Source organism: Ceratotherium simum, chromosome 31, assembly GCF_057802395.1.
Source record: "Ceratotherium simum simum isolate JZ-2026a chromosome 31, ASM5780239v1, whole genome shotgun sequence".
NCBI classification, from domain to species: domain Eukaryota; kingdom Metazoa; phylum Chordata; class Mammalia; order Perissodactyla; family Rhinocerotidae; genus Ceratotherium; species Ceratotherium simum.
The window spans coordinates 12,470,625-12,497,907 of record NC_141930.1 but is presented as its reverse complement, the minus strand read 5'-3'; the positions used below and the strand labels follow the sequence as shown (position 1 = coordinate 12,497,907).

The 27,283-nt window shown below is 37.3% G+C and overlaps 1 protein-coding gene across 1 annotated transcript; it reads left to right on the top strand.

The window, feature by feature from the left end:
- Nucleotides 1-202: 202 nt before the first annotated feature.
- On the top strand, nucleotides 203-27,283 carry PI15 (peptidase inhibitor 15). The gene is made up of 5 exons (XM_004436298.3): nucleotides 203-475; nucleotides 21,323-21,441; nucleotides 22,485-22,617; nucleotides 22,740-22,855; nucleotides 27,106-27,283. The coding sequence occupies exons 1-5, from the start codon at nucleotides 203-205 to the stop codon at nucleotides 27,239-27,241; spliced, it is 777 nt and encodes a 258-aa protein (XP_004436355.1). The 3' UTR covers nucleotides 27,242-27,283.

The following is a 27,283-nucleotide window of genomic DNA, read 5'->3' as shown; positions in this document are numbered from 1 at the left end:
CTCCTAAGCTTGAGTCCAACATTGGTTTGGATTTTTTTTTTTGGAGAAAATCAAATCAAGTTATGCTCCCAAATGATGACTGTGTAAATTCATACCCTCTGGCCCTGTTTTTTTTGTTTGTTTTCTTTTCATAGACCCTAACTCTACCTTTCTGCTTTAAAGCAAAGTAAGCTGGGTGGCCTCTCCTTCTCCACTCCTCAAAATGATAGCAATCTCTGCCGTCAGCAGTGCACTCCTGTTCTCCCTTCTCTGTGAAGCAAGTGCTGCCGTCTTACCCGATTCCACTGACTCATCCCCGCCAACCAATAATTTCACTGATATTGAAGCTGCTGTAACAGCACAGCTAGATTCTGCGGATATCCCCAAAGCCAGGCGGAAGCGCTACATTTCGCAGAATGACATGATCGCCATTCTTGATTATCATAACCAAGTTCGGGGCAAAGTGTTCCCCCCAGCCGCAAACATGGAATATATGGTAAGAGGAATGTGTTTTCTTTGAATTTTGAGGGAGAGGGCTTTATTTAAATTGTGCATTGGCAGAACCTAAAGAGTGTTTATATGTTAAGGGATATGGGGATTGTTACAGATTTTAACTTAGGAAAGGTTCTTATGTCCCTGGTAAGTTCTGTGAAGGACTCCTTAAGTACTGTTCCATCATAGAATCAAAGAGGGGTGGGATCTAATTTTCTTTTGTGAGTTCCATAACCACTGGTGAATCACATATTGTACAAGAAACATAGATAAAGAGTGGGGTATGTTGACTGATGGCGTTTGAAAGGTCCACTTTTTAAAAAAATTCACATGGAACTTTTTCTGTGCTTTGTTTATCTAACAGTCATATTAATCAGCTAAAACATTTTTTGAAAATAATTTTTTAAAATTATAGGTTTCATGTGCATGATTTATTCTCTGGGTAGGTGTCTTGCCCTTTCTTGGAAAAAGCTCTTCCTGACGCTAATCTATTTGTATTCTCAGAGAACATGCTGACTTTTCCTCTTTGTGATTTAATGCTTTGTCGTTCAGATAACAGTGAAGCCAGCACACTTGCACACTGTTCCAACTTGCCATGAACACATTCCTTGCTCTCTCTTAAAAATAGACTCTCTGTGTTTAAAGCATTTTACTTAGTAAAAAAAAAAAAAACAAAAAAACCAACTTAAGTTGGTATTGAAAGGGTCTTTTTAAAGTTACTTTATTTTTGGTTTTGAATTTATGCAAGGTTATGGTTTAAATTCCAGCACCTTCCAAGAGCACAGCTTGGAGCCTGTTTAAGACAATGAAGACCACCAATATGGTATTTCTAAGTTGGGGTGGGAGGGATGGGGGTGGTATCACTAACAACTTTTTATAAGTGCTGACCTAAAATCTGGAATTTCTATTAGGTTCTAAATTCATCTATTTTATTTAAATAAGCTTTTCAAGGTTGGCTAATTGCAGATGTCAGAGTCACAGGAAAAATAAAGACTTGCCAAATGTAAGAGAGTCATAGTTCATAGAAGTACAATTTAGATTCTGTGAAAATGCTATTTTCCTAGGATTTTTTAAAGAAACAGGAAAAGAAGAAGTAATCAGTCCTGGTGTATGAGGGGCAATATAGTCTTCTGATTAAAAGTATGGGCTCTAAAATCTAAATGCTTGGGTTCAAACTCCAGTCCTGGAATATAAACTGAGTGAATTCATTACCTGATTGTGTTTCATTTCCATCATCTCTCACATGAGGATCAAGGAAGGGCCTGCCACATAGGGTTGTTATGAGTTGAGGGGGAGAGCAATTAGACCAGAGCCTACAGCAAAATAAACATTAATGTTCAATAAACATTAGCTTTCATGGGTTTCTGTGAACTTCTTGTGAAAGGTGCCCAGTGAAAACTCATTCCAGATCTAAAATCAGAAACAGTTACCACATCACCTTTCTAGAAAGTAATATGCAGATGTAGAAAGAAGAGGAACAGATACGTTTTTAAAATTATCATAAATTATGAGAGCAATATGCATGAGGTTCTGTGTGAGATCAGAAAGGTACAACAGCCAGATTGTGGGATTAGGGAATACTTCTGGCAGCAATCACATTGCTATGCTGACTAAGCAGAGGATCAAGACAACTGAACCGGCTTTGGAGGCGAGCTCTTCTGGGTTCAAATCCTAACTCTGCTGCTTACTTTGTGGCCTTGTGCAAGTTACTTAATGTGTACAAGACTCAATTTTCTTATCTTTAAAATGGGAATAATAATATACATAATAACCAATCAGTATATGATGCAATTCACTAATTTGGTGACATTGAGGGCAGAGGGATCATTATGAGTAAAGGTGTAGATGGGGTAGAACACAGTAGAAATAGGTTGAAAAAGCCACATTTTTCTCATTATATTTTTCCTTAATGGTCAAGAATTAATTCACTCCACATGCATTTAATTTCTTCTGTGTGCCAAGGACTTGGCTAATTGTTTCCATAGATGATCTCACATTCTCCCTCTGAGGTTAAGATTGTGATCTTCATTTTACAAATGAAATCACTTAGACCTAGAGAAGTTAATGATTAGGCCAATGTGGTAAGCATAATGAATGGTATCACTGGAATCAGAATTTAGGTCTCTGTAATTTCAAAACCCATGCTTGTGTTGGGGAGCATCTTTTCAATTGCCAGATCAAGCAAATGCTCCATTGGAGGAAACCTCTGAAGATGCCAGGATATCCTTGTTTTCTCCTTTAAATGCCAGCTGAAATCCTATAGTATTCATATTCTATTCTATTATTATTTGCTTCTCAAATATAGGAGCTATTACACATGATTTATTTTGTAAGAATCAGATACAGTGCTGGTTATATAGTAGATACTTTATAAATCCTCCTTAACTCAGTAAGGTTAATGAGAAACAGTAGTTAAAATAGTAAGTTCTATAAAGTAAAATGTGACTGTCTCAAATTATCATGTCAACAGTGCATATAGTTCATTCACATGTATTTATTCATATAATATTTATTGAGCATTTACTATATGTTAGGCACTATTTTAAGCACTGGGTATACATTCACAAATAAAATAGACAATCCTTGGCCCTCTGGGTGAGGAATTAGACACTAAACAAGATAAATAAATAAATTGCATAGTATGTTCAAGGGTGATAAGGGTATGAAGAAAAATAAAGCAGGTTGTGGTGAGGTCATGAAATTGAATAGGGTGGTGAGCGAGGAGCCTGCTAAGAGTGTCTGGAGGGAGGTGAAGGAGGGAACCACATGAGAGATAAGGGAAGACCAATCCAGGCAATGGAAGTGCAAGGGCAGAGGGAGAAAATTGATTAGTTCAATTAGAAAAATGCACTCAATTTAGTGAAATCATAAGTTAGAAGGACACTGGGTAAATTAACCAACTGAAATAATTCATCTGGATCCCTCATGAAGACTCAGAGAAACTTTGAGGGAAGTATAATATAAGAGGTAGCTTAGACGTCGGAGCAAGAACCTTAAGTGACTTTAATCTCCAGGCTGGGTGAAAAATACCCATCTCAACTTAACACTGTTGCCTTTATTTGAACTTGTTCAACATTGATTGGGATGGTGAGCAATTTGAAAGTGAGCTCAGTTCCCAACCTCTACTATGTACTTCAAAAACTTAGGACACTGAATTCACTATGGCCACCAGCCATGTGATCATATTATCCTCTTCAATGAGCGACATCATCATGGGGATGGCCTTCAGCTCAGGGCTTTTTCTAATTGCACCAGCCTGATTTGCAATCCCTTTCATCCACAACTTTGCCCTCGGGGCTTTTCCCAGTCCATTTCTTCTCCCTCTAATGTCTCCTCCTTAACTTATTCCATTACTTATAATCCTAACCTTCCAGTTTTATATCAAAATGCTGTGTCTTTTACTGATATTTCTTACACTCAAAATAACATTTGGTTTCTCCTTCTGAACCACTGTAATGCTTTATGTCTATCATACTGCTCTCATCAAAATTGAACTTGATTTATAGTCATTTGTGTATTTCTTGCAAACCTCCTATTTTTAAGCTTTCAGGGTGATAAATCTATGTTTATTCACCTTTGAATCTCTATATTTTTGGGAAATTTCTTGTGTATAGACCATTATCAACCAGTATTTAATGAATTTAGCTGAAATCCTTATGAATTGTTATATGTTTATAAGCAGCATCAATTTTGATATTATGATATATATTTAAATAGGGTTTCTCATCACTTATAATAATAGTTTATCCCATGCACCTAAAATTTAAAAAAGAAGTTTTTCATAAATTCTAAAAAAGCTCCTTAAAATTAAGTGATTTTATCTTCTTTGAGTGTTTGGTTGTGTTAGTGTATGCTTGACTAAATACAGTGGAAGCAATTTGAACACCAGAGTGTTGACATTCATATTATAGTTGTATAATATTTTCTTTGGATATATTGTCCCTGGTTTTAGTCAAAACACATTATTTGAAATATTTAATTTTCCAAAACAGTATCTTTTCAAAAAAAAATAATAATATAGATAGAGCTTAAGATACACAAGTCAAACTTCTTTACTCTTGGCTTCCATTCTGCAATTAGTTTATTGACAAATTTCCAGAGCTCCTTGGACACCAGCTGTTTTTCATTCTTCCTAAGGGCAGCTTAAACCATGACTCTAAACCACAAACCACACTAGTTTCTTAGAATAAGAATTATCCCCAAAAGAATGAAATTGCAAGACTCACACATGGAGTAAAATTTGTAGAATATACCCTGAATTCAAGTCAATTGAATACATTAATTTTTTAAAAAAATTGAAGTCCTTTCATGAGAGGATGAGATCCAAAGATAACAGAAATCTTCATCTTTAAAGTATAAACAAAACAACAAAAAACAAAATAGACAAGGCAAAAAACCCACTAAGCATGTAATTCAGATAATACCTGCCACACAAGATTGATGTAATAAAAGAGGTACAGATAAATACCATGGAAAAGTCAAAGAAAGATGTGATAATCTCTAGTTGGCAAAATCATGAAAGGCTCCTTGGAGGAGGGGCATTTGAGACAGATGCTCAGGAAGGGGCAGGGTTGGCTGTTCTAGTAGGTAAAGCAACGCATGAACAAAATCGACAGGAGAAAAACAGCATAATGCGTTCAACACATTTTTGAGGAGTTTGAGAAAAGATTGAGGATCACTTAATACAAAGCAATAAGGGAGACTGCGGAGGTTTTAGAGCAGGGTCAGAGGTACACTTTACAAAGATGGCCTTAACAACTGATGGAGTTTAGATTGGTAGCAAGGTGACCGAAGAAGTGGCAGCCAGAGAGTCAGCGGTGCGGTTCCTTTAGGCAAAGCTAAGGAGGGGCCCCTCACCTATGCCTAAACACAATGACAGATATGAATGACCAGCTCAAGTGTAGTGCAGGAGACAGCCGTCTTCACAGATGGTGTAGAACGCTGCAAAGGCAGGGGAGGGACTTCAAGTGTGAAGACATGGATGGATATGAACTGAACAACTTAAAACTGAAAAAAAGAGTAGAATGTAATTTCAAGAAGCCAAAATAGGTATATTGATAATATGGCCTATTTTATTTGTTTGGTGCCTGTAAATATAATTTGCAGGGCTAAGGAAATAAGCCTTCCTATACTTTTCTGGAAAAGAAAGAAATACTAGTTACCAAGGCACAGCGGATAATAAAGTAACAGAAAGCATGACTTGAATAAATGAATAGAGAATGGATTAAGCCATCCTCAGAAATAGGCAATAAACTACTTGCCTATAATAATTTATAACTTGGGAATAATGAAAAATGCTGATTTTATTTATTTAGGTTTCATGCTGAAGAGAATGTAGATAACGTAAGCTATCTTTTTTCTTATTCAATAGTTGACTAAACACTTGTGATGCCTCTCCTTATCATTTTTTTTTTTAATGAAATGATATATTGAACCAGTTGGCACATGTCCTCTCTTTTGGGAAGGATAACTCAATTTTCTTGTTATAAACATGAGAAATTTGATGTGTCTAACCTAAATCTTTTCAGTGAATGCTTTTATGACCACTAGAAAGCCTCCTGAGAGCTGTTGCCAGCCAACAGTGAACTGAGAAAGACTGCTGACAGGAAGGCATTTCTCCAGCACATTCGGAACTCCTCATTCTTGACCTCCTACGTGTAGGACCTTTTAAGTGTCTTGGCTGCAAATGGAGACCAGGCACATTTTGCAGGAATTTTCTCCCAAGGTGCAGGTTGCTTAGTATTACTTACTTGGTATTACTTACATACGGATGTTCAGCTCTCCACATGTGGAGCTAGCTGAAGGTAAGAACCTTTTGTTTGTGGCTCTAAGAAGTACAGATGTAAAAACATTAACACCATGTGATTCAGAACCTCACTGTTAGGTTTGAGACAGGTAAGCTGTGAATCACACATAGGCTACATATATGGTGACTATATTTCCTAGTATTCACCACTGCTTTTCTGGTGGCAAGTAATATTTGACCAGCTACAGTAGTATAGAAAAATATTTTATTAATATTCCTGCTGAGTATTTATAAAACCTAGCATCATATCTGTCCCACAGAGGATACTCGGTAAAAATCTGTGAAATAACCGAATGAAGTCTTTTAACCTTTTCTGGGCATCCCATGTAAAGAGCACATGGCTGTAGTGCTCTGTTGAGCAAGAGTCATTTCATATTCAATCACTCATTCCACAATATTTATTCATGTGTCTGGCACCGTGCTGGAGGATTCAATGGGGAGCAAAAAGATACTCTTTGATAGGAAATACTGTGAACAGACAAGAGGGCAAAGAAGTGAGCTGAGCACTGAAGAAGAATAGATACAGGATGCTTTGGGATCTCATGGGGTGTACCTAGCCCAGACTCGGACTCGGGGTAGAGAGGCAGAGAAGGCCTCGAGAAGGAAATGATTTCAAATATTAGCAGAGTGCATGCACTTAACCACTATGCCACGGGACCAGCCCCTCAAATATTAAATATAAAATATAAATAAAAGTTATACAGGCAGGCGTTAAGGAAGGAGGGAATGCATAGTAGGTGTGGAAAGGTGTTCAAAGAAGGTACATGGCACATTGAAGGCAAGGATAAAAATTCAGTGTGTCTTGGATGTAGTGTATAAAAGAAAAAGTGATGTTTGATGAGGCTGGAAAGGCGTGTAGAAACTCCTTTGAATTTTATGCTAAGATCAAGGGAAGTTATTGAAGGTTTTAAGCAGGGAAGTTACATAATTAATTTGCATTTCAGAAAGGCCTTTCTGTCTACAGAATGAAGAAGAGGTTGGAGACAGGCAGAAGTGAAGGCAGATACACAGTCACTAGGCTGTTATAACAGTCTGGATGAGAGATCGTTGAAGCCTCAATGAAGTTTAAGGCTGTAGGGATGCGACAAAGTGAATTTGGGGATCAAATCTATGGGAGTAAGTGATTTATATGATGAGGTGGTCAAGGAGGATGCCTCCATTTCTGACTAGGACAATTGGGTTTCTCTGAGTTGGAGAATACAAAATAAAAATCAGGTTTCAGACAGTCATTTAGCAGCTGCAGGTTTATCATCCAGTGCACACATCTACAGAGATTGAAAAAAGTAGCTAGTATGTGGGAGAGAACATTCTTCTACTACAAAGAATTTTGGATGGGAATATGCTTTGGTAATCAAAATGGAGCACTTTGCATAATAGGGGTAGGGCAGTGTCATGGAGACAGCATGGATGGATGATTTTATGTCTGGGAACGTACTCAAGAATTTCTGCAAGAAGTTTTCATGTATTTTTTTTTTTTTTTTTAGACTAAGTGCTGAGACTTAAATCAACATGAATCCAAGTCTAATTCAGGGGCCTAGGTAGCACCAGGCCCATCTAGTCCTTCTGACACACTCAGAATAAAGTATTTTTGGAAACTAATCAAAGGACTTCAGAAAAATGGAAGTTGGCTAGAGTGGCTGGTCTGGTGTCCTAGTATCTGAAAATCATTTAATAGTCAGTCAGTGGCCATTAAATAGTTATGAACTTAAAATGTTTAATTGTCTATGAGAATTTCTGAAGAATGGTGTGGGAAGGGGATAGGAAAGATAAAGACTAACAACACTGGTCAAGAAAAATATTTGGCATAAAATACATCATGGACTGAGGTTTGGAGGGATAGGATTTGCATGTTCCCAGTCTATGCTACCCATAGTGTCTAAATTCAGGTACCAAGCATTTTTTTTTTGACAAGAATATGGAAGAATGCCCAACAACTTGTGTTTTCAGGCTAAACTTTTCATGACTTTCAAAATTTCACACCACATATGCCAAACTGAAACAATCCAGAAATGTTACTTAAGGACACAATATTTTTTTTCTAACAAGTGCACCAAATTCATATTTCATAATTATCAAATATGAACATTCTACCAAATCTGCTCTTTGCATTCCAGCAAGACCATGTTTTCAGCAGGCGGTAGGTAGGCGGAAAGGCATTTGAATTCTTCTGACCAAGTGGGCAACAGCGAGATGGGGTTTGCATGTGTATCACAGGATAACTTAATCGAGAAATCAGTTTCTGGATTATTGTAACACTGAGTGGGTGAAAAAAATTAACCACACCTGAAAATGTCTTCCTGGCTCATAACTCCACTATTAAATGATAGGTGATGGAGATTACATTTCCCTGGAAAGGAGAACCATTGCTAGAATCCATTAACAAATGGTCTTAAAATTTAAAGGTAAAATGTATGATAGACAGTGGTTTAAGGTAGGAATAATAAGTTTTAAAGCATCTAAAATGTTCTCTAATTTTTATCTTCCACTGTCTGATGTTATTTTCCCTGGAAGCGGGCTTCTTATTATCTATACACAGTCCTGTTTCTGATTGTTTAGTCGCTTCAGGGTTCGTGTGTTTTCGCTTTATCTGATTGCCTGCTTGGTTGAGACGAAAGCTTGGTGTCTCTTACGCTTCTGCCTGCCAGATAACAGGATCAAAAGTGAGCCTCACACTGCTTCCCCTTTCAGGCAGCTTTCTAGTTCACTGGCACCACTTCTATTCCAGTGTCTGATTCTCCAATAATAATAATATCTACCACTGAGTACACCCTGCCCTGCTATGGCTGTGCTAAATGCTCTTTAGTCACTATCTTGCCTAGCTCTCACAACAGTCTTGAGAGGTGGGGACAATTTTCCTCCTTTAGAGACAGGAAACCCAGAGCTTGGAGAGCATGAGTAACTTCCCCAAGGTCACAGAGCAAGTAAATCAAAATGATGAGAACACAATTCTGACAACAAAGCCCAGGCTTCCAAAGAGCGTACACTACATACCTCCCTTCATGTGTTCATCTCCTGCTCTTGAGCCCTCCAGCTAGGGAATTTCCCTACATGCACTTTATCTGAGGATATCACTGAATGTTAGAAAGTATTTCCTCATGTGGAATCTTGCTCCCTGTACTCTTTCTATCCTTGGAGACGGTGTAGGAAAATTCTGCATTATGATAGTGCTTCAAGTCTTTGAAGGCTGTGAGCATCCATGTCTTAGACCGTTGACCCCCAGTCATCCAGCTCTTTCTTAGCCTCCAGCTCTTTTGTGTTAAATACCTATACACACCACCTTTCACATCCAGAGTGTTTCCGACATAGCCTGTCAGGGAAGGTTGCACAAAGATATTTGCTTTCTGAAAATCCTGGGAAAGGTAAGAAGTTGTGCCATTAAAGAAATGGAAAATCAAAATACTCTCCCCACCCCCTACGCCACACATACGCTCATGAATGGTGCCAGTTAGATTGTCTTGGGAACTTGAAGCAATGTGGCTCTGAGCAAGGAATGTCTTTCATCCGGTTGTTGTCCCTGGTTGGGTTCCAACATGTGTGTTCTTCTGGCAATGAGGTTTCTGGAATTTATGGGACCTGAGCAGTGCAGAGTAGTGATGAGAAATTATTCTCTATTTGTTCTCCTTCTGAGGATGCATCCTAAAGTTAGGTTGGCAGATTGGATGGGCACATTCCTCTGCTGATTCATATCATATTCTCATGAACTAAGTTACTTATAGGTCAAATATGTTTTTCAAATACAGATTCAATGTTATTGTAATGGAAAGTGATTGCCTTACTTTTAAAGTTTTTTATCTTTTTTTTCAAGATTTTGGATTTTCAGAGAGTTATGTATATGTTTCTCCCACATGTTACTTATGATATTTTGGTTAGAAAAGCCATTTAGAGTTCCTATGATTTCTAAATAAGCGCCATGAACACCATCTGTTAATTCTGTATTCATATCCACATAGCCACAAACTATATGCTCACTTCTACTGGAATTGTCACTCTCAGAATGAATGATATTGGTTTGTTTGTACAGCAGTATACAGGATGATTTCTCTACCTCTCTCACCCATAGTTCTGTCTTCCACGGATATACAGAACAACCATTCTCACAGAGTTTGGCACACAATGTCTGTGATAGTAAGACATTTTCCTGATGAAGTGCTATTTTTTATTTTTATCAAAACTTGGATCCATAATAGACCAGAGCTGAGAGGAAGGATACTAATGTAAGTGCTTATACATGAAAATTGACAGACGTTAACTATCAGAAATGTCCCCTTCTTTCTAAGCCTTCCATGTGGTGTGTGAGTATATGTGTGAGGAGGGGGTGGGGAGGGGTGGAAGAGGAGAGAGGAGGCCCAAAGTTCTCTGCAATCAGAGTGATACTCCACCAAATAAGGCTTTAGATGGTTATGTCTAACCAGAAGAGCACAGACCACTTTACAAGTATACATTCAATGTCCCCTACCCTGAAATTTTGATTCAATAGGTCCAGGATTGGGCTAGGCATCTGCCTTCTCAAAAGTTCCCCAGAAGATCCTGGAGTAATTTCCCAGGTGAGAACTCCAAAATATGATTTAAGAACCATCTTAGGGGGTGGCCCAGTGGTGTAGTGGTTAAGTTCACGTGCTCCACTTTGGCAGTCTGGGGTTCACAGATTTGAATCCCGGGCGCAGACCTACACACCACTCATCAAGCCATACTGTGGTGGTGTCCCATATACAAAAAATAGAGGAGCATGGGCATGGATGTTAGCTCAGAGCCAATCTTCCTCGCTAGAAAAAAGAAAAAAGAACCATCTTAGATCATGGTTCAGGACACAAAAACTGAGCTGAGGAAAATATTATGTGGCTCAAGTATCTACTTATTTGTCAAGAGACTATACACTGAAAGAATTAATAGGTTAAACCAAAAGAAGAATTATCCCAGTGATAATTTCTATATTATCACAAAATTGCACTTGACTATTCATTCAGCACCTGCTTTCAGAAAGCATTGTGTGGGCACTGTGCGTGAGCTACAGAAGTATGTAGCGTGGAACAGTGCTTACTCGGGAATATACTTGATTGACTAAGAATGCTTCAAAAGAAGCAAACTTTTAAGTAGCACATGATTGTTTGGAGCTTCTTTATATAATGTACCATACATTATATATGTATAATGTGTCATATAATAACGAATTTATATAATGCATCATAATTTGCAATTGTTCACTTTTTTGTTTAGTAGTGTTTTATTTATTTATTTTTTGTGAGGAAGATCAGCCCTGAGCTAACATCCATGCTAATCCTCCTCTTTTTTTGCTAAGGAAGACCGGCTCTGAGCTAACATCTATTGCCAATCCTCCTCCTTTTTTTTTTTTTTTCCCCCCAAAGCCTCAGTAGATAGTTGTATGTCATAGTTGCACATCCTTCTAGTTGCTGTGTGTGGGACGCGGCCTCAGCATGGCTGGAGAAGCGGTGCGTCAGTGCACGCCCGGGATCTGCACCCGGGCCGCCAGTGGTGGAGCGCGCGCACTTAACCGCTAAGCCACGGGGCCGGCCCCGTGTTTAGTAGTGTTTTTATTGCCTCTCTCCACTAAACTGTAAGGCAGAGTCCATGTCAATCTGGCTGACCATTGAATTCACCGTACTCAGTGCCTCCCAATAAATATTCATTTGCTAGCTGCCTAGATGAATGAACCACCTAGGGTCCTATTGGTTAATCAGGAAATTTCACATTTCTCATAATTTCCATTGTTGAGGACAAAGCAGCAGTCCCTGTTTGGTAAGTTTGTTGTAATGAGGCTTGGGTCAAAGGTAATTCCAGGGTCACTCTTTCCTGCCACCATCCATGACTGTTAAGAGGAAGATGACACATGCATGTAAGTGTAGTGGTGATAATGATACCTTACTTTAGAGTCATAAACTGTAGGCCCATCAACTACTCTAATTAGTTTTCTTTTGTTGTTAGTGCCATAGAGTCAACTCTGACCCCTAGGAACTCTGTGTACAGCAGAGCAGAACCCTGCCTGGTCTTTTTCCTCCATCCTCTTACCTTCCAGCACTCTATCAGACAATGTTCCACTACTATTCATAGGGTTTTCATGGCCAAATTTTTGTGGAAGTGGGTGGCCATGTCCTTCTTCCTATTCTTTCTTAGTCTGGAAGCTCCACTGAAACCTGTCCACCATGGGTAACCCTGCTGGTATTGGAAACACTGGTGGCATAGCTTTCAGCATCACAGCAACACATAGCCTCCACAGTATGACAACCAACAGATGGATGGTATGGTTCCCTGACCAGGAAACAAACCTGGGCCTTGGCAATAAGTGTTGAATTGTAACCACTAGTCCACCAGGGCTGGCTTACTTTAACTGGTAGCTATGTTTAATTTGCTCTACATAGTATTGAACTGTTTAGAATTTTACATTTTTAAAAATTATTTGCCAACATGTAAAAGTTGATGTATTTCACATATACATCAGGATTTCAAGATAATCCTGAAAAATGGTAAGCTCTAGACATTGGGCCCACCTCCTACTTGTCAGCAATTGGTTAGAGAGGAGTAGCCTCTTTGGGTGGGGAAAGTTCACTCACTTCCCAGTCTCTCTCTCCCTCTTTTTTTTCATATAATTGTCCAGAGGTCAAGCAGCAATTGTACTCCATCATCTTACACCCAATACTACTTTACTTATTTTCATTACAAACCATCCCCCCAATGCAATAATTTGAGTTTTATTATATTTATATAGCGCTTTGGCATTTTCAAAGCCCTTGACTGAAGTACAGTTTCACAGTGCAGATTTAGCCATGCATAGACTTAAAACATTGAAAATTTCTTTCCTTTATTTCCTAATCACTAATCCTATTTAAACACTCTTACCTCACATTCTGAATATTTTTCTTTTATCTGTCCCTTCATTAATTTATATATTAAGGCTCCACGTATATGAAGCCCTTGCTCGGTTAGGAGTCTCTTTCAATAATCCAGATAATAAAAGATAGTGGCTTTGACTGTGGTTGTGGCAAGAGTGGTGATTATCAGTGGATAAGTTCTGGATATACAGTATTTTAAAGGTAGGATCAACAAGATTTGCTGATGGAGCAGATAAAGATTATGAAAGAAAGAGTAAAGAAGACTACTAGATTTTTGGCCTGAGCAACTGCAACAGCAGCCTGTAAACTTTTTCTGAAAAGGGTCACATGGTAAATATGTTCAGCTTTGTAGCCCTTATGTCTGTGGTCCATGTTACAACTACTTAACTCTGCCTTTGTAGCACAGAAACAGCCGTAGATAATATATGAGCAGGCAGTGGGGAAAATTTGTGACCCTTGAACTAGCAGATGCGTAATGCCATTGGCTGGTAGAAGGAAGACTGAGGGAGTAGCTGGTTAGGGCGTAGAGAGAGGGGGAGGGTTGCGAATATCTGAAGCTCGACCTGGACGTGTTATGAAGAGGTTTAAAGTAGTTGGGTGGATAAATTAGTCTCGAATTCAACTGAGAGCTCTAGAGAAATAATTTAGCATAGAGAATAACAATTAGAATTAGAGAGTAATAATACCACCAGCATATAAACGCTATTTCAATCCACGAGACTGGCTAAGATTATGTAGACAGTGAATATAGATGAAACACAAAAGTTAAAAAAACAAATAAGAGAAGTGGACATAGCCAGAGTCCTGGGAACCCTTCAGCATGTAGAGGTTGGGGAGATGAGGAGGAATCAGCAAACAGCTAAGCAGCAGCCAAACCAAAACAAGACAAGTGTGGGTATGAAATCAAGGAATGGAAGTGCATCCGGGAGGAGTAAGTGGCCAGGTATGCCAAAGCTGCTACTGGACCGAGAAAAACGGGACCAGGAAATCACCACTGATGGCATTGGTAAGAGCGGTTTGGGTGGAATGGAGGTGGGGTGGGGAACGTGCCTGGGGTGGGCTCAAGAGAGAAAGGAAAAAGAAAAATTGGAAATTCTCAGTTAAGACAACTGTCAAGGAATTTCATTGTACAAGGAAGGAGAAGAGTGGTGCAGTAATTGGAAGATGTTTTTAAGAAATGCATGCTGTTGGCAATGACCCTCTCTAAAAAAGGGTACTTGACGTCATCTCTTTACAGAAATTCAGCTATCCCACCTCCATGAAATGTAGTCCTCATCTTACTGTCAGGAAGTCTTCATTATCTTCTTTTTATCATTTAAAAAATGCTTACCACATTTTGATATTTTATGATATAATGTGCTCCCAGACTTTGTCGTTATTTTTGAGGCTTAAGGGATTTTTTTTTAATTAAGTTTCTTTAACTCTCTTCTTCTTTTATAAAGTAGAATCCGTTTAATATCATTTAATTAATCTACCCAATGCCCAAAATTTCCCATATGAAGGCCTTTCCTCTTCCTCTGTCCTGCCCCACCACACTCCACCCCATCCCTCTCCAGCTTTACCAAATCTCATCCCTGCCCGCCTGTCTGGTTTAACACTGGATCTTGTATACCCAGCTCTCAGTTTCCTTTACTGGCCATTTCACAGGCACTTCTACCTAATGGAAATAAACCCACCAATTTCAAAACAGAACCGCAAACATGCCCATGAAGTCTTTTAAAAGCTTTTGGCTGCCCTCAGGGGAAATAATTTTGTCATCACTTAATTTCTTTTTAATGTTTCTTTTTTATTCCTGTAAGTCAGTACCCCTTTTCCAATCTGACTAATGCAGAAAAAGATCTAACAGTCCTAGCTAAATTATTTGTTCAAAACCCCAAAACTTTCTACCTAAATTGACTACTTTTTATCTGATCTGAATATACAAAATATGACCACATAAATGTGCAAGAAAATAAATAAGACATCTCATACTGTCTCCATTTCCATTGCTATCATAGCACCCATGGCAATAACTAATCTAGAAATATGTCTCAAAAAACTCAAAGTGTGAAATTTTTATTTTTAGCATTTTATGTCTTTGAAGACAGTTTCCACGGGCAGAATAGATTTTTCAGGAGGTCACTTTTGTTTTCAAAATTAAGATTCTTGGTTCTTCCTTAATTTAGCTTCAATTAATGAATCTTTTGGTCTATTCATAAATCTAGCAAGTTTTGACAATCACATTTCTTTAATATCTGTTACTAAAAATTTAATTAATTAAATTTCTTGAACTGCCTTTATAGATTTAATATATTTGATTTTTAAAGTACTTCAATTGATTTATTGAAAATAATAATTTCCGTATATTTAAATGTCTTAAAAGTCTAAGAAATAAAGTGACTCAAGTTCTAAATTTTGCAATACTGTTTAAAAACAATCTACCAAGATTATTTTATAATTTTCAACTTAAAATGACAAATATTAAATAATTACTCATTGACATGCTTATATTGAAATTAGAAGAATAACCTGTTGCTTTAATAAGCCACATTCTCTTAACCATTGCAATTTTAAGAATAGCAAATATGCACAGGTTCCTTAGCCAGAAATATCTATCCTTTTTAACACCTTACATTTGATTCTTTCAAACAGTTCTACATTTAATTCTTATGTTTGGAATTAAAAGATATTATCTAGGGGCCAGCACAGTGGCGTAGTCGTTAGGTTTGCGTGCTTTGCTTCGGTGGCCCAGGGTTCACAGGTTTGGATCCCAGGTGCGGACCTACGCACTGCTCATCAGGCCATGCTGTGGCAGCATCCCGCATACAAAGCAGAGGAAGATGGGTACAGATGTTAGCTCAGGGGCCACTCTTCCTCACCAAAAAAAAAAAAAAAAAAGATGTTATCCACTTAAAGAAAATAAGCAGTATGTCATCTCAAACAATGTTGGGGGTATAGTCCCAATTAGGGTTGCCTTCCAATTTGACTACATTTCTTGTTGTCCAGAGATACAGACTGGAATTCAGGAAGGGAGCTTCAGATATCAATGCACTTCATGATTCTGGCTGCCGCTGTGCTGTGGATACTGAAACGTACTGAAACGGCGGATAAAACAACCTCAGCCTGGGCTGGATCATATCATTCTCTAATTCTTCTGTCTCCTTAGGAAAATCAGTGACCTTCTCTCATGCGGCAACATTCTTTGACTTGATTTTGTATTTCTTTGGCTCAAGCTCTAAAGATCTCTGAACTTGATGAGAATCTGCATTCTTTTCATACGCCTCCTATCTCTTGGAGCCACAACTCTTCTAGATATTTAAATGACATCAGTTTGAATTCTGGATATCTCTCATGGCTTAGTCCGACTATGTGGTTTCCCCAGACAAGATGCTTACTCTATTTATAGGCAGAATAGCTCATGGCGAACCTTTTAGTCCAAAGCTAAGTCAATCAATTTATGAGCTGGCCCACTAAATGGCTTGTAACAACAAAGAATGGAAGAAAACCATTCGGGGCAATAGGGTACACCTACAAGCATATGCATGCTCTGACACTATTCAAGCCATCTTTATTTTGTGAATTATCTAATTTAATCATTATATTTAACTTCCAGTAGGTCCTGTAAATGTTTTTGTGTATCCTTGCACAATATAGGAGGCAGGGTGAGATATTAAGTGTTTACAACTAAATTATCTGTGAATATATCTATTTAAACGGGCAAGAACTAGAAATACAGAATGTTGAAGCTGGTTGAATAAAAGCCAAGTAAGTATCAGGTATTTAGTTTTTCCAACAAAAGATAATAATACATTGCATAGTTATGAGGCATTCCACAGAATATTTAATAAGTGCACACGTGTGCCCTTCTTTTTCTGTTGCTATATTTGTAGGCTATAATATTAAAATCATTTCAAATAAATGCCACTGATACTAAGAGAAATTCAGCAGATAGACTGTCCATCAAGCAGTCAGAAATTTATATATTAAGTTAAATGCTTAGGCAATTTACCTCTTTGTTCCCTGAACTTTTATAAGTTGTTAAAATTATTTTACATAGTTATGCTGGCAACACTCATTGCAATTTAGAGCTTCTGGATAGGAAAGAATAGGTCATATTGGGCCACTCCCTACAGCCCCCAATTTTTTGTTGAAATTTCTTATTGTTATTAAATAAATTTATCATTGCTTGCTATTTTCAAGCTTCAAAGACCTCGCCTTATATTCGTAAATGTAAATACCACTGGAGATTAAGGGGAGAAATAATTTACTCATCTTCTCCTGGGAGTTGTAACCCATGGAGAAAGGTCTAAACAGCATATGCGGATCTCAACTTTAGCAGTAGATAGGATTGATGTAATTCCCAAATTTCAGAGCTTCTTACTCAAGCTGTATCTTTCCCTCTGTACAGGATGAGTGTGAGTCCTTCCTGGGCACAAAGATGCAAGAAAGAGTGCAGGAACTTCTGACTTCCCCTGCAGTGAGCATCAAAGGGACAGTCAGTCATGTTTCCCATAGGAAGGAAAATGACCAGCTCTCTGGGCGGGATGCATCCAGTGCCCATCAGACTCTCCAGCACCTTCCTTCTGGGACATAGAGACAGGCACAAATCCCTCCCATCAGTTCCCTCAAAGTAAACACAGAGAGAGAAAGAAAGTGGTTATCCTTCCTCCTCCACAGCTATCTTCTCCAAAATTTTAATTGTGATGTTTGTACATAGAAGCACTTAAAACGGTAGACATTGGTAAGGCTAAGTACATTATCTTCCTGTCAGAATCCCTTATCATAGGTAACAAAGTATGCTCATGTAAAGATATTTTTCAGGCATGAACTTTTTGGTTTATCTTTTTGACATACACGATATTTCGTTTTTAAATATATGAATAAATATAAAGATAGGATTGTACATGCTAAATTTCTTTTTAAATTCTTAACTAACTTAAATATTTTACATTATTTTTGAAAGAATCTAGTTTCACTCTCTCTGCAGTATGGAAAGGGCCAGAACTGAGCAAGTCATAGGCCAATATAACATAGACCTTCCTGGCTCTGATGCTGGGGCTGCTCAGGTATGTTAAATCAGGAGACGTTGAAGATGAAAGGTACCCTAGAAATTACCTCATCCCTTCTCCTTGTTTTACAGATGAGTTAACTGGAAGACAGAGAAAATAATTAACATAACCTCAGTCACAGATGATTTTAGCAGTAGAATTAGGATTACAACACAAGAGTTTTGATTTTCAGGTCAGTGCTGTTTGTGCCATTTCTTAATGGCAAGGAGTGGATTCCGACTCCTAGTGACCCTGCGTACAGCAGAGCGGAACCCTGCTTGGTCTCACCTTCCCGTGCTATGTCAGATAATGCTCCACGGCTATTCATAGGGTCTTCATGGCCAACTTTTTCAGAACTGGGTGGCCACGTCCTTCTTCCTAGTGTGTTTAGTCTGGAAGCTCTGCTGAAACCTGTCCACCCTGGGCTACCCTACTGGTATTTGAAATACTGGTGGCATAGCTTTCAGCATCATAGCAACCCCAGTGTGACAACTGACAGGCAGGGCGTTTAGCTCCCTGACTGGGAAACAAACCCAGGCCGTGGCATAAGAGCACTGAATCTTAACCACTAGACCACCAGGGCTGGCCGTTTGTGCCATGCTGTGCTGACATTTTAGGATGGGACTATAATAAGGAATTTTAGCAGTTATTGATCTGAGTGCACACTGTAGTTCAATATGTAAATAGTACTTAGATGTATTTTTTTCCCAAGTGACTACAATTAGTTTAGAGCCCTTCAGGGAACATAATTTGATGCTGGTATTCCATCTGGACTTCCTTTGTGAATTAATTGTGCTGGTTTACATTTCGGTGAACTGTCATCCATATTTTGTTGATCCATATTTCATTTAAAAACCTCAAAAGAATAAATACTAGGTAAATCCATTATCAGTTAAAAAATGCTTTTAAAAGTTAATTTCAGTCCTAGGACCCTATGATTTTCATTATAAATTTATTTGGTGGTGTTGATATACTTTGCCCAGATTTTTACAGACAAAACGAAGTTTGAAGTAATAATTCACAAAATTTGTGTCAAATGATTATTTTACTGAGCTAAGCAATTAACTAGGAAAAAAGTAGTACAAAATTTCCTAATTGTAAAAAAGTGTAATATCAACTCAAAAAAAAACACAAATACATAAAGAAATAGACACTAGCTCTTAAAATATTATAGCATGAATGTTTTCCATTTTTGATACTCTGTTGAACATTGATTACTTATTTATTGAAACGATATTATGTAATATTTTGCCACATTAAATTTAATCCACCAAATGGACAGATTATATTCTGGATAACTAAGGAAAGTGTGTCCTGCTATATCTCCTTGAGTAATCTTTCTTTTTACATGCACAAAGGAGACATGGCCATTGTCACCATAAAATTACTCCAGATTCTTTTTAAATAATTCTGATTTCATATAAACTTAGTGAGTTTATTTTAATGTACTTCTATGTCAATTCATTTAAGATGATTTTGTTTTTCTAATTTAAAGCAATTTCTGAATAACAAATCTCTTTTGAGGGTGGCTGCCATGGCCTTCTAGGGTGAAAGTGTCTCTTGAAGAGTTCATCTATTATTTTGATTTTTTCCCATTTTATTTCAGTCATTAAAGTAATTTCCTTTCAGGTAAATACATTGTTATATTAAATAAATCTATGTATCCCATTGTCCTTGGGGAAAATTAAACGTTTTCAGCGTCATGGTCAAGCAGCCCCATGAGTTGTCTTGGAAGCTTATGACTTATAGAGAACGCATAGCTATTAACCCTAATGTAGGCAAGTCTTGCTTGTCTCCACCCAGCCTGGTGGAAGAGAAAGTCACCAAAAGAATGATAAAATGAGAGAGACTATGAAAAGATCAGTAGAAGAACATCTATACACCTTCTTATGGAGCTCCATGTGAATTTGAGTAATTATAAAACTGTCACCTTCTTCTTCATATAAAGGTTTACCTTCTAAAATATACTACTAATCAGTGTCTGGCCACAATTTGAACAAGATTTTTTCAGATAGCATAATAGATAAATAATTTAGGAAATAATGTCATGATATTGAACTGTAAAACTCAATTAAAATCATTCTTTACAACAGATAAATACTTCAGTAAATTATATTTTCACTAGAGAGAAATTTTGAAGCATTTTTTTCTATATTTACTTACGAGAATTGTAAATATTCTCTATTTTGTGTTTTTGTACTTTGTAACTTGCTAAAAAATAAATTACCATTTTAGAGTTGATTTATTATTGGCAGATCCACAAATGCTTGGCTTAATTTCCCCATACAGCTTTGGAGATGAAAATGTTAATCCATATGGTAACTAATATAAACGCATATCAAATCAATAAAAATAAAAATCTACAGTAAATCATTCAAATGTTATCCCACAATTTTTTTCAAAGAAAGTCATTACACATCAATAATATCCTTCTCAATTTAAACAACTTCCTTTTTCAAGAACAATGACTATTTTTCTTAATTTAATTGAACCTTACCATAACATATTTGTATAGCAGCCTTATGTAGCATAGTCAAGTTATTTTTAACATAAAGATAAAGAATGGTGTAAAGAATGATTTTGTTTCCAGTTCATATCAACTAAAATGTAATTTTCATATTATTATTACTGCCAAAGATTCAAATGATATAAAATATGAAGGCTCCATGGAATTTATTACACTGTAATATAGTTTGACCTTTAAAAGTTGCAATATAATATTAGACATTATTAATTTTGGTAAATAGATTTGAATAAATTCTACCATAATAATTTTTAAGGTATATTAATAGCGTGGCTCCTTGTTGCTGTGAACGTGTCCTTTGGGGAAATCAATTGACTTTGGTGGATTTAAATTTCACTAGTCAGTATGAGGTGTCCCCAAGGTACATCTAGATACAGTATTTTTGTTAACCTCTCCTTTACTAAAAATGATGTCTCGTCTGTGGATCTAGAGGGCACAATAAAAGCAATAAAGTTTCCTGTGGTATAATCATGGTGAATCGTTATAGAACTTTGAATATCAGTGGTCTGAATTTGCTTTCTTTTAGTTAAAATAGTCTCAGAAACCAGAATTGAAAGAACTTGAGGAAATAGTAGCACCGTTTCTTTCCTCTTACTTTTTGTTTGTTACTAGCAAACCTGGTAAAGTTGAAGATTTTTCCCCTTTACAGGTTTGGGATGAAAATCTTGCAAAATCTGCAGAGGCTTGGGCAGCTACTTGCATTTGGGACCACGGACCTTCTTACTTACTGAGATTTTTGGGCCAAAATCTATCTGTACGAACTGGAAGGTAGGAAGCAGTGTCACTGATACTGTTTACCCACCCAACTTTATTACTTATGGACTCCAAGGGTGAGTGACACCAATTTCAAGTAATATCAGCCAATATTTATTGAGTGCTCACTATGTGTCAGGCACTGATGCTTGGCCTACAACTGTTTTAGATGTCTTCAAGGATTATTTAATTTGTTAAAAGGTCCTGATAAGGCCAGTCTCCCCTTTCACCCTTGGAACACCCTCCCTTAGCCTGTATTTTTCACTTACCTCACAGAGTCTGAAAAGATCAGGCATGTGTTATATCCTGTATCCTGTCTCTTCCACCTCAAGAAAATCCCTTGACTTTGGCAGAAGCTATTCTTGAGTGTATGCAACTTTCTCATGGTTGCATATACCTGTATATGTATGTGTGTGTGTTACACAAATTATGTATATTTACATATATATGTGTATATACATACACACAAACACACACACACATATATATCTCCAAGTATTTGCAACTATGGGAAAAGCTGTTCCCAGTGATAAGATAGTTTTTCTATCACTATGGAATGTCATCATCCAACATTCCAAAGACCCATTCTCTTCCATATAGAGTTGGAAAATCAGGAGTGCTATTATTAAAATTAAAGTGATTCAAGTTTAAGGAAAAAAACACACTGAATTCTAGTATTGCAACTACTTTTGTGTATCTAATTCTTAATTGTGTATAAGATTCTGATGGAAGAAAGTTTTGACATAGATAAAACAAGATAAAGATGTTGATTCTCGAAATATTTGCATTTCTCTTTTTGAAACGACCAGACACATACTTAGACAAATATAGAATCACTTGCTCCACTCCTGGGCATTTTCATGCTTGGCCCTACTTGGAGGAATAGAGGCTTCTATTAGGTGGTGATGGTAATTGTGAGGGGTGGGTATACTCTTGATTCACCGTGAGTAATCTTCAAAAGGAAGCATTAACTTACAATTTAACATGAATCCACTATATATTACCACTGCTGTACTCTAAATTCTCATCGTTTTTTTTTTTTTTTTTTTGATATCTAGGTATCGCTCAATTCTCCAGTTGGTCAAGCCGTGGTATGATGAAGTGAAAGATTATGCTTTTCCATACCCCCAGGATTGCAACCCCAGATGTCCTATGAGATGTTTTGGCCCCATGTGCACACATTATACGCAGGTTATTTCAATTGTCTTGTTAATTTTTGATCCAAATTTTCTTTAAAATGCTCTTACTATTTTGGTCAACATACATTTTCTTAGTTCTGACTTCAATAATGTTATATTGGTTTATTTTTGCAGATGGTTTGGGCCACCTCCAATCGGATAGGATGTGCAATTCATACTTGCCAAAACATGAACGTTTGGGGAGCTGTATGGAGACGTGCAGTTTACTTGGTGTGCAACTATGCCCCGAAGTAAGTACCAGGTTGGATTCAACTTCCTGGAACCTTTAATGGAGTTAAATATTTTCAGTCTGGTAGGTATTTTAATATGAGGAAGACAACTACAATGGCCTCTAATCCTCAAATCTTCCATCACTCCCATATACCTGAAAAATGATGAGCTGAACGGTTTCTTTTCACAAGGACAGGGATTCCAGGCTAAAGTTGTAGACAAAACAATTTGAGATATGGAGATTCACTAAATTCTCCTCAGCGTCTTCCTTTAGTCATGGTGATTGTAAAATAAACACAGTACTGCCAGGCTTTTGATAGCTGTATACAAGGCATCGGAAAGAATCTTCTAGGGAATTTATCCAGATTACAATATTCTCATCTATCAGTACTAGAATGTTGGCTTACCTTTTTCACTAGGAAAACAAAACAAGCCCCTCTTCCTTTTTTTTTTAAAGTAAAATTAAAAATATAGCTTAAAAATTCCACAGATGGTTGAGGAGGTATTCATTATCTGAAGGGAAAATTTAAGTGCTATGACTTCTTTTTAAATTAAAGCTTTGCCATGATTTAAATTTCACTGTTAAAAATTATTCAGTAATTTCATCCTATGGCATACATAAAATGCATTGTGAAAATTGATCAAAATTATAAAATATAGTCATTTATGAACATTCTCTGTGAGAATAAATATTTGTTAACATTTGATAAAATGCCTTCTTGATAACAATAACTCTTGAGATGGTAAAATGTTCCAGTATTTATACATGAGTCTGTTCTCATTTGGAGTAAATACCAAAATGTTCAAAGGATTTATGATTCTCTTGGTGTCTTCCAAAGTAAGTCCCAAACAAAGATTTTCTCCAGTTTTGCCAGTATGGGGAGGGAATGAGAAAAGGTTTCATAAATAACTGCATTACTCATTTATATGGTAGTATGCCAGTGGAAGTGTTTTTGCAAAGTTAGAAAAATAGCGATTTTCCCGATGGTCCCCTCTTCACAATTATTAGAATAGCAAGGTTTGGAAAGTAGAATGTGTCTGCTTTATGAAAAGCATTAAACCTTTGCATTTATTTGATATTTTCAGTTTCACACCTTACATTTTTCTATTAAGCTTTTACCCTTCTTCCTGACATAAATAGGCCAAGTAGTATCCAAATGGTGATAGAGGTTTTTATTTCATTCATTTAACTATTCTGGTTTTGGCCAATGATTAGAATTTTCAAATATTATTGATGAAATATCTGATTGTTTTACAGGTCCAAGAGATTAAGATATTGTGTTAAGGCACTATATTTGTTCTAATAAATAACCATTATTTTGAAACCTAGGCAATGAAGAAAGTTTTAAAATCTTGACTGATAGTTGAATGTGATTCTTCCAATTCCAGTATCAAGTTATCTCAAGCCTAACTGTTTTTCAAGGGAAAAGAAAAGAGAGAGAGAGAAAGAGAGAGGGGGAGAAGGGAGGAGAATTTAATTAAATAGGATAGGACAAAAAATAAAAGAATGAATAATATAAGTTTATTGATGGATTGATTTACTATTGAATATAATTATTCAATAAAAATATGTGATTTATGTAAAAGTTTATAATATAATATGTAATAATTTTTACATACAATAAAATTGTATTTTTTTCCCTAAGGAAGATTGGCCCTGAGTTAACATCTGTTGCCAATCTTCCTCTTTTTGCTTGAGGAAGAGTGGCCCTGTGTTAACATCTGTGCCCATCTTCCTCTATTTTGTATGTGGGACGCCTACACAGCATGGCTTGATGAGTGGTGTAGGTCCACTCCCAGGGTCTGAACCTGCAAACACGGGCCGCCAAAGTGGAGCATGCTGAACTTAACCACTATGCCACTGGGCTGGCCTAAAATTGTATTTCTAAGTTTGTGTTACCAAAAATATGTGCTGTATGATTTCAAAAAGTTATGTTGAATAAATAGAAAACTATGAAATTAAAATAGCATAGGCTGAGTCCATATACTTTCATAGCTTTGAGTAAATAAGAGGGAAATAAGGTTATAAATATAGAACAGGAGCGATTAGGATAAAGGAGTGAGCTACACTCATAGGAGAATGGGCATCATTGAATGTTTCTGAGCAACCATGTGACATTACCAAAATTATGCTTGAGGAAGCTTATCTGGAGGGCAGAGTGTAGAATAAACTAAATAGAGGTGGGCAGTCTTGGAATCTCATCTCATTTTGTAATATGAATGTTAATCAGCATTTTTTCATTTTTATAGATAAATTTTCTGTTATAGATATTTTATAGATGAAAGTCTGAATTTTTACCTGACTGATCTAAGCAGATATTTTCATGTCCTGTAGATACACTTCATGAGTCACTGCTTGATCTTATTTAGTTCTTAAAGAAGATGAGAACCACCTGTTTCAAATTTTAGCCTCTTACCTACTGCTGTCTTATCTTCAACCCTGACTTTTCACTCTTGACAACCAAATTTTCTCCTGACCATTCCATTTTCTTTACATTGCTGGCTATAATGCTATTCCTTAGTACTACTCTAGTTACTAATCATCATGCTACTGAAAATATATTTATTACCTTCTCCTTCATAATTAAAGGAGCTAAATAACAGTAAGGCATTACGGCAGTTTTTTTAAAGATTTTATTTATTTATTTTTCCCCCAAAGCCCCAGTACATAGTTGTCTGTCATAGCTGCACATCCTTCTAGTTGCTGTATGTGGGACGCGGCCTCAGCATGGCTGGAGGAGTGGTGCCTCGGTGCGCACCCGGGATCCGAACCCGGGCCGCCGGCAGCGGAGCGCACGCACTTAACCGCTAAGCCACGGGGCCGGCCCAACGGCAGTTTTTAACTATCCTAAATGGAGAATTTGGTGTATTATTATAATCATGGCCATCCTGGGTGCGCACCAACGCACTTCTTGGCAAGCCATGCTGTGGCGGCATCCGATATAAAGTAGGGGAAGATGGGCATGGATGTTGGCCCAGGGCCAGTCTTCCTCAGCAAAAATAGAGGAGGATTGGCAGATGTTAGCACAGGGCTGATCTCCTCACACACACAAAAAAATAAAGTGAAGCATTGGAGGCCGGCCTGGTGGCATAGCGGTTAAGTTTGTGTGCTCTGCTTCGGCAGCCCAGGGTTCACCACTTTGGATCCTGGGCGCACACCTACGCACTGCTCATCAGGCCATGCTGAGTTGGCGACCCACATAGAGCAGCTAGAAGGATGTACAACTATGCATACAACTATCTACTGGGGCTTTGGGGAGAAAAAAGGAAAAGAAAAAGGAGGAAGATTGGCAACAGTTGTTAGCTCAGGGCCAATGTTAAAAAAAAACAAGAAAAAAACGAAGCATTGATAAAAAATAGCTATAAGTTTACGTATGGGAAAAAGGTTTTGGAATCATCTTTAATTGCTTCTATGAGCCCTTATTCCCTTACTATGAGAACTGAGTTTTCCATATCTCATTTTATAAATATTGAGAATCTAAAATATTTTAACTTTAGAAACAAATCTTGTGACATTTATGACCTATTTTTTTGTACTTATGACAACTTCTTGCTCCATCATTTCTAGGCCTCTCAGAAAATACTATATATATATATAACTTAGAATAGCATTAGCATGAGTTTTTAAAAAGTGAATATGGCCTGATTATGTGCTCTAGAAGGCAGCTACAGGAAGAAGACACATGTGGTGGCTGGAATGACATCAAGCCTGGAGTCAGAGCACTGATTATGCCACCATTCATTGTAGTGCCTCACTTTTTATCTCTAAATTAAGATAATGTTAACTTAGAAAATATATAAAAAGTAAGATATATAGAATAATTTACTGTAAGAATAAGAAACGGATATAACTTCTAGTGCCTTTCTAAAATGACAAACTTCTCAAAAAGATCATTACATGTGATCATTTGCTTCAGGACAATCATATTTTTTTTCTCTTTCTTTCTTTCTTTCTTTTTTTTTTTTTTGGTGAGGAAGATTGGCCCTGAGCTGACATCTGTTGCCATCTTCCTCTTTGTTTGCTTGAGGAAGATTAGCCCTGAGCTAACATCTGTGCCAGTCTTCCTCTATTTTGTATGTGGGTCGCTGCTGCAGCATGGCCTCCGATGAGTGGTGTAGGTCTGCACCTGGGATCCGAACCCATGAACCCGGGCCACCAAAGCGGAGAGCACTGAACTTTACCACTATGCCACTACTGGGCTGGCCCCACCAATCACATTTTTTTAATGCGCAAGTAGCAGTAATGCTATCTTTTTCTTTTTTTTTCTAGGGGCAATTGGATTGGAGAAGCACCATATAAAGTAGGGGTACCGTGTTCAGCTTGCCCTCCAAGTTACGGGGGAGCTTGTACCGACAACCTTTGTTTTCCAGGAGTAACGTCAAACTACCTATACTGGTTCAAATAAGATTATCTTTTCCTCTAGGAAATAGAATGGTTTCTGAGAATC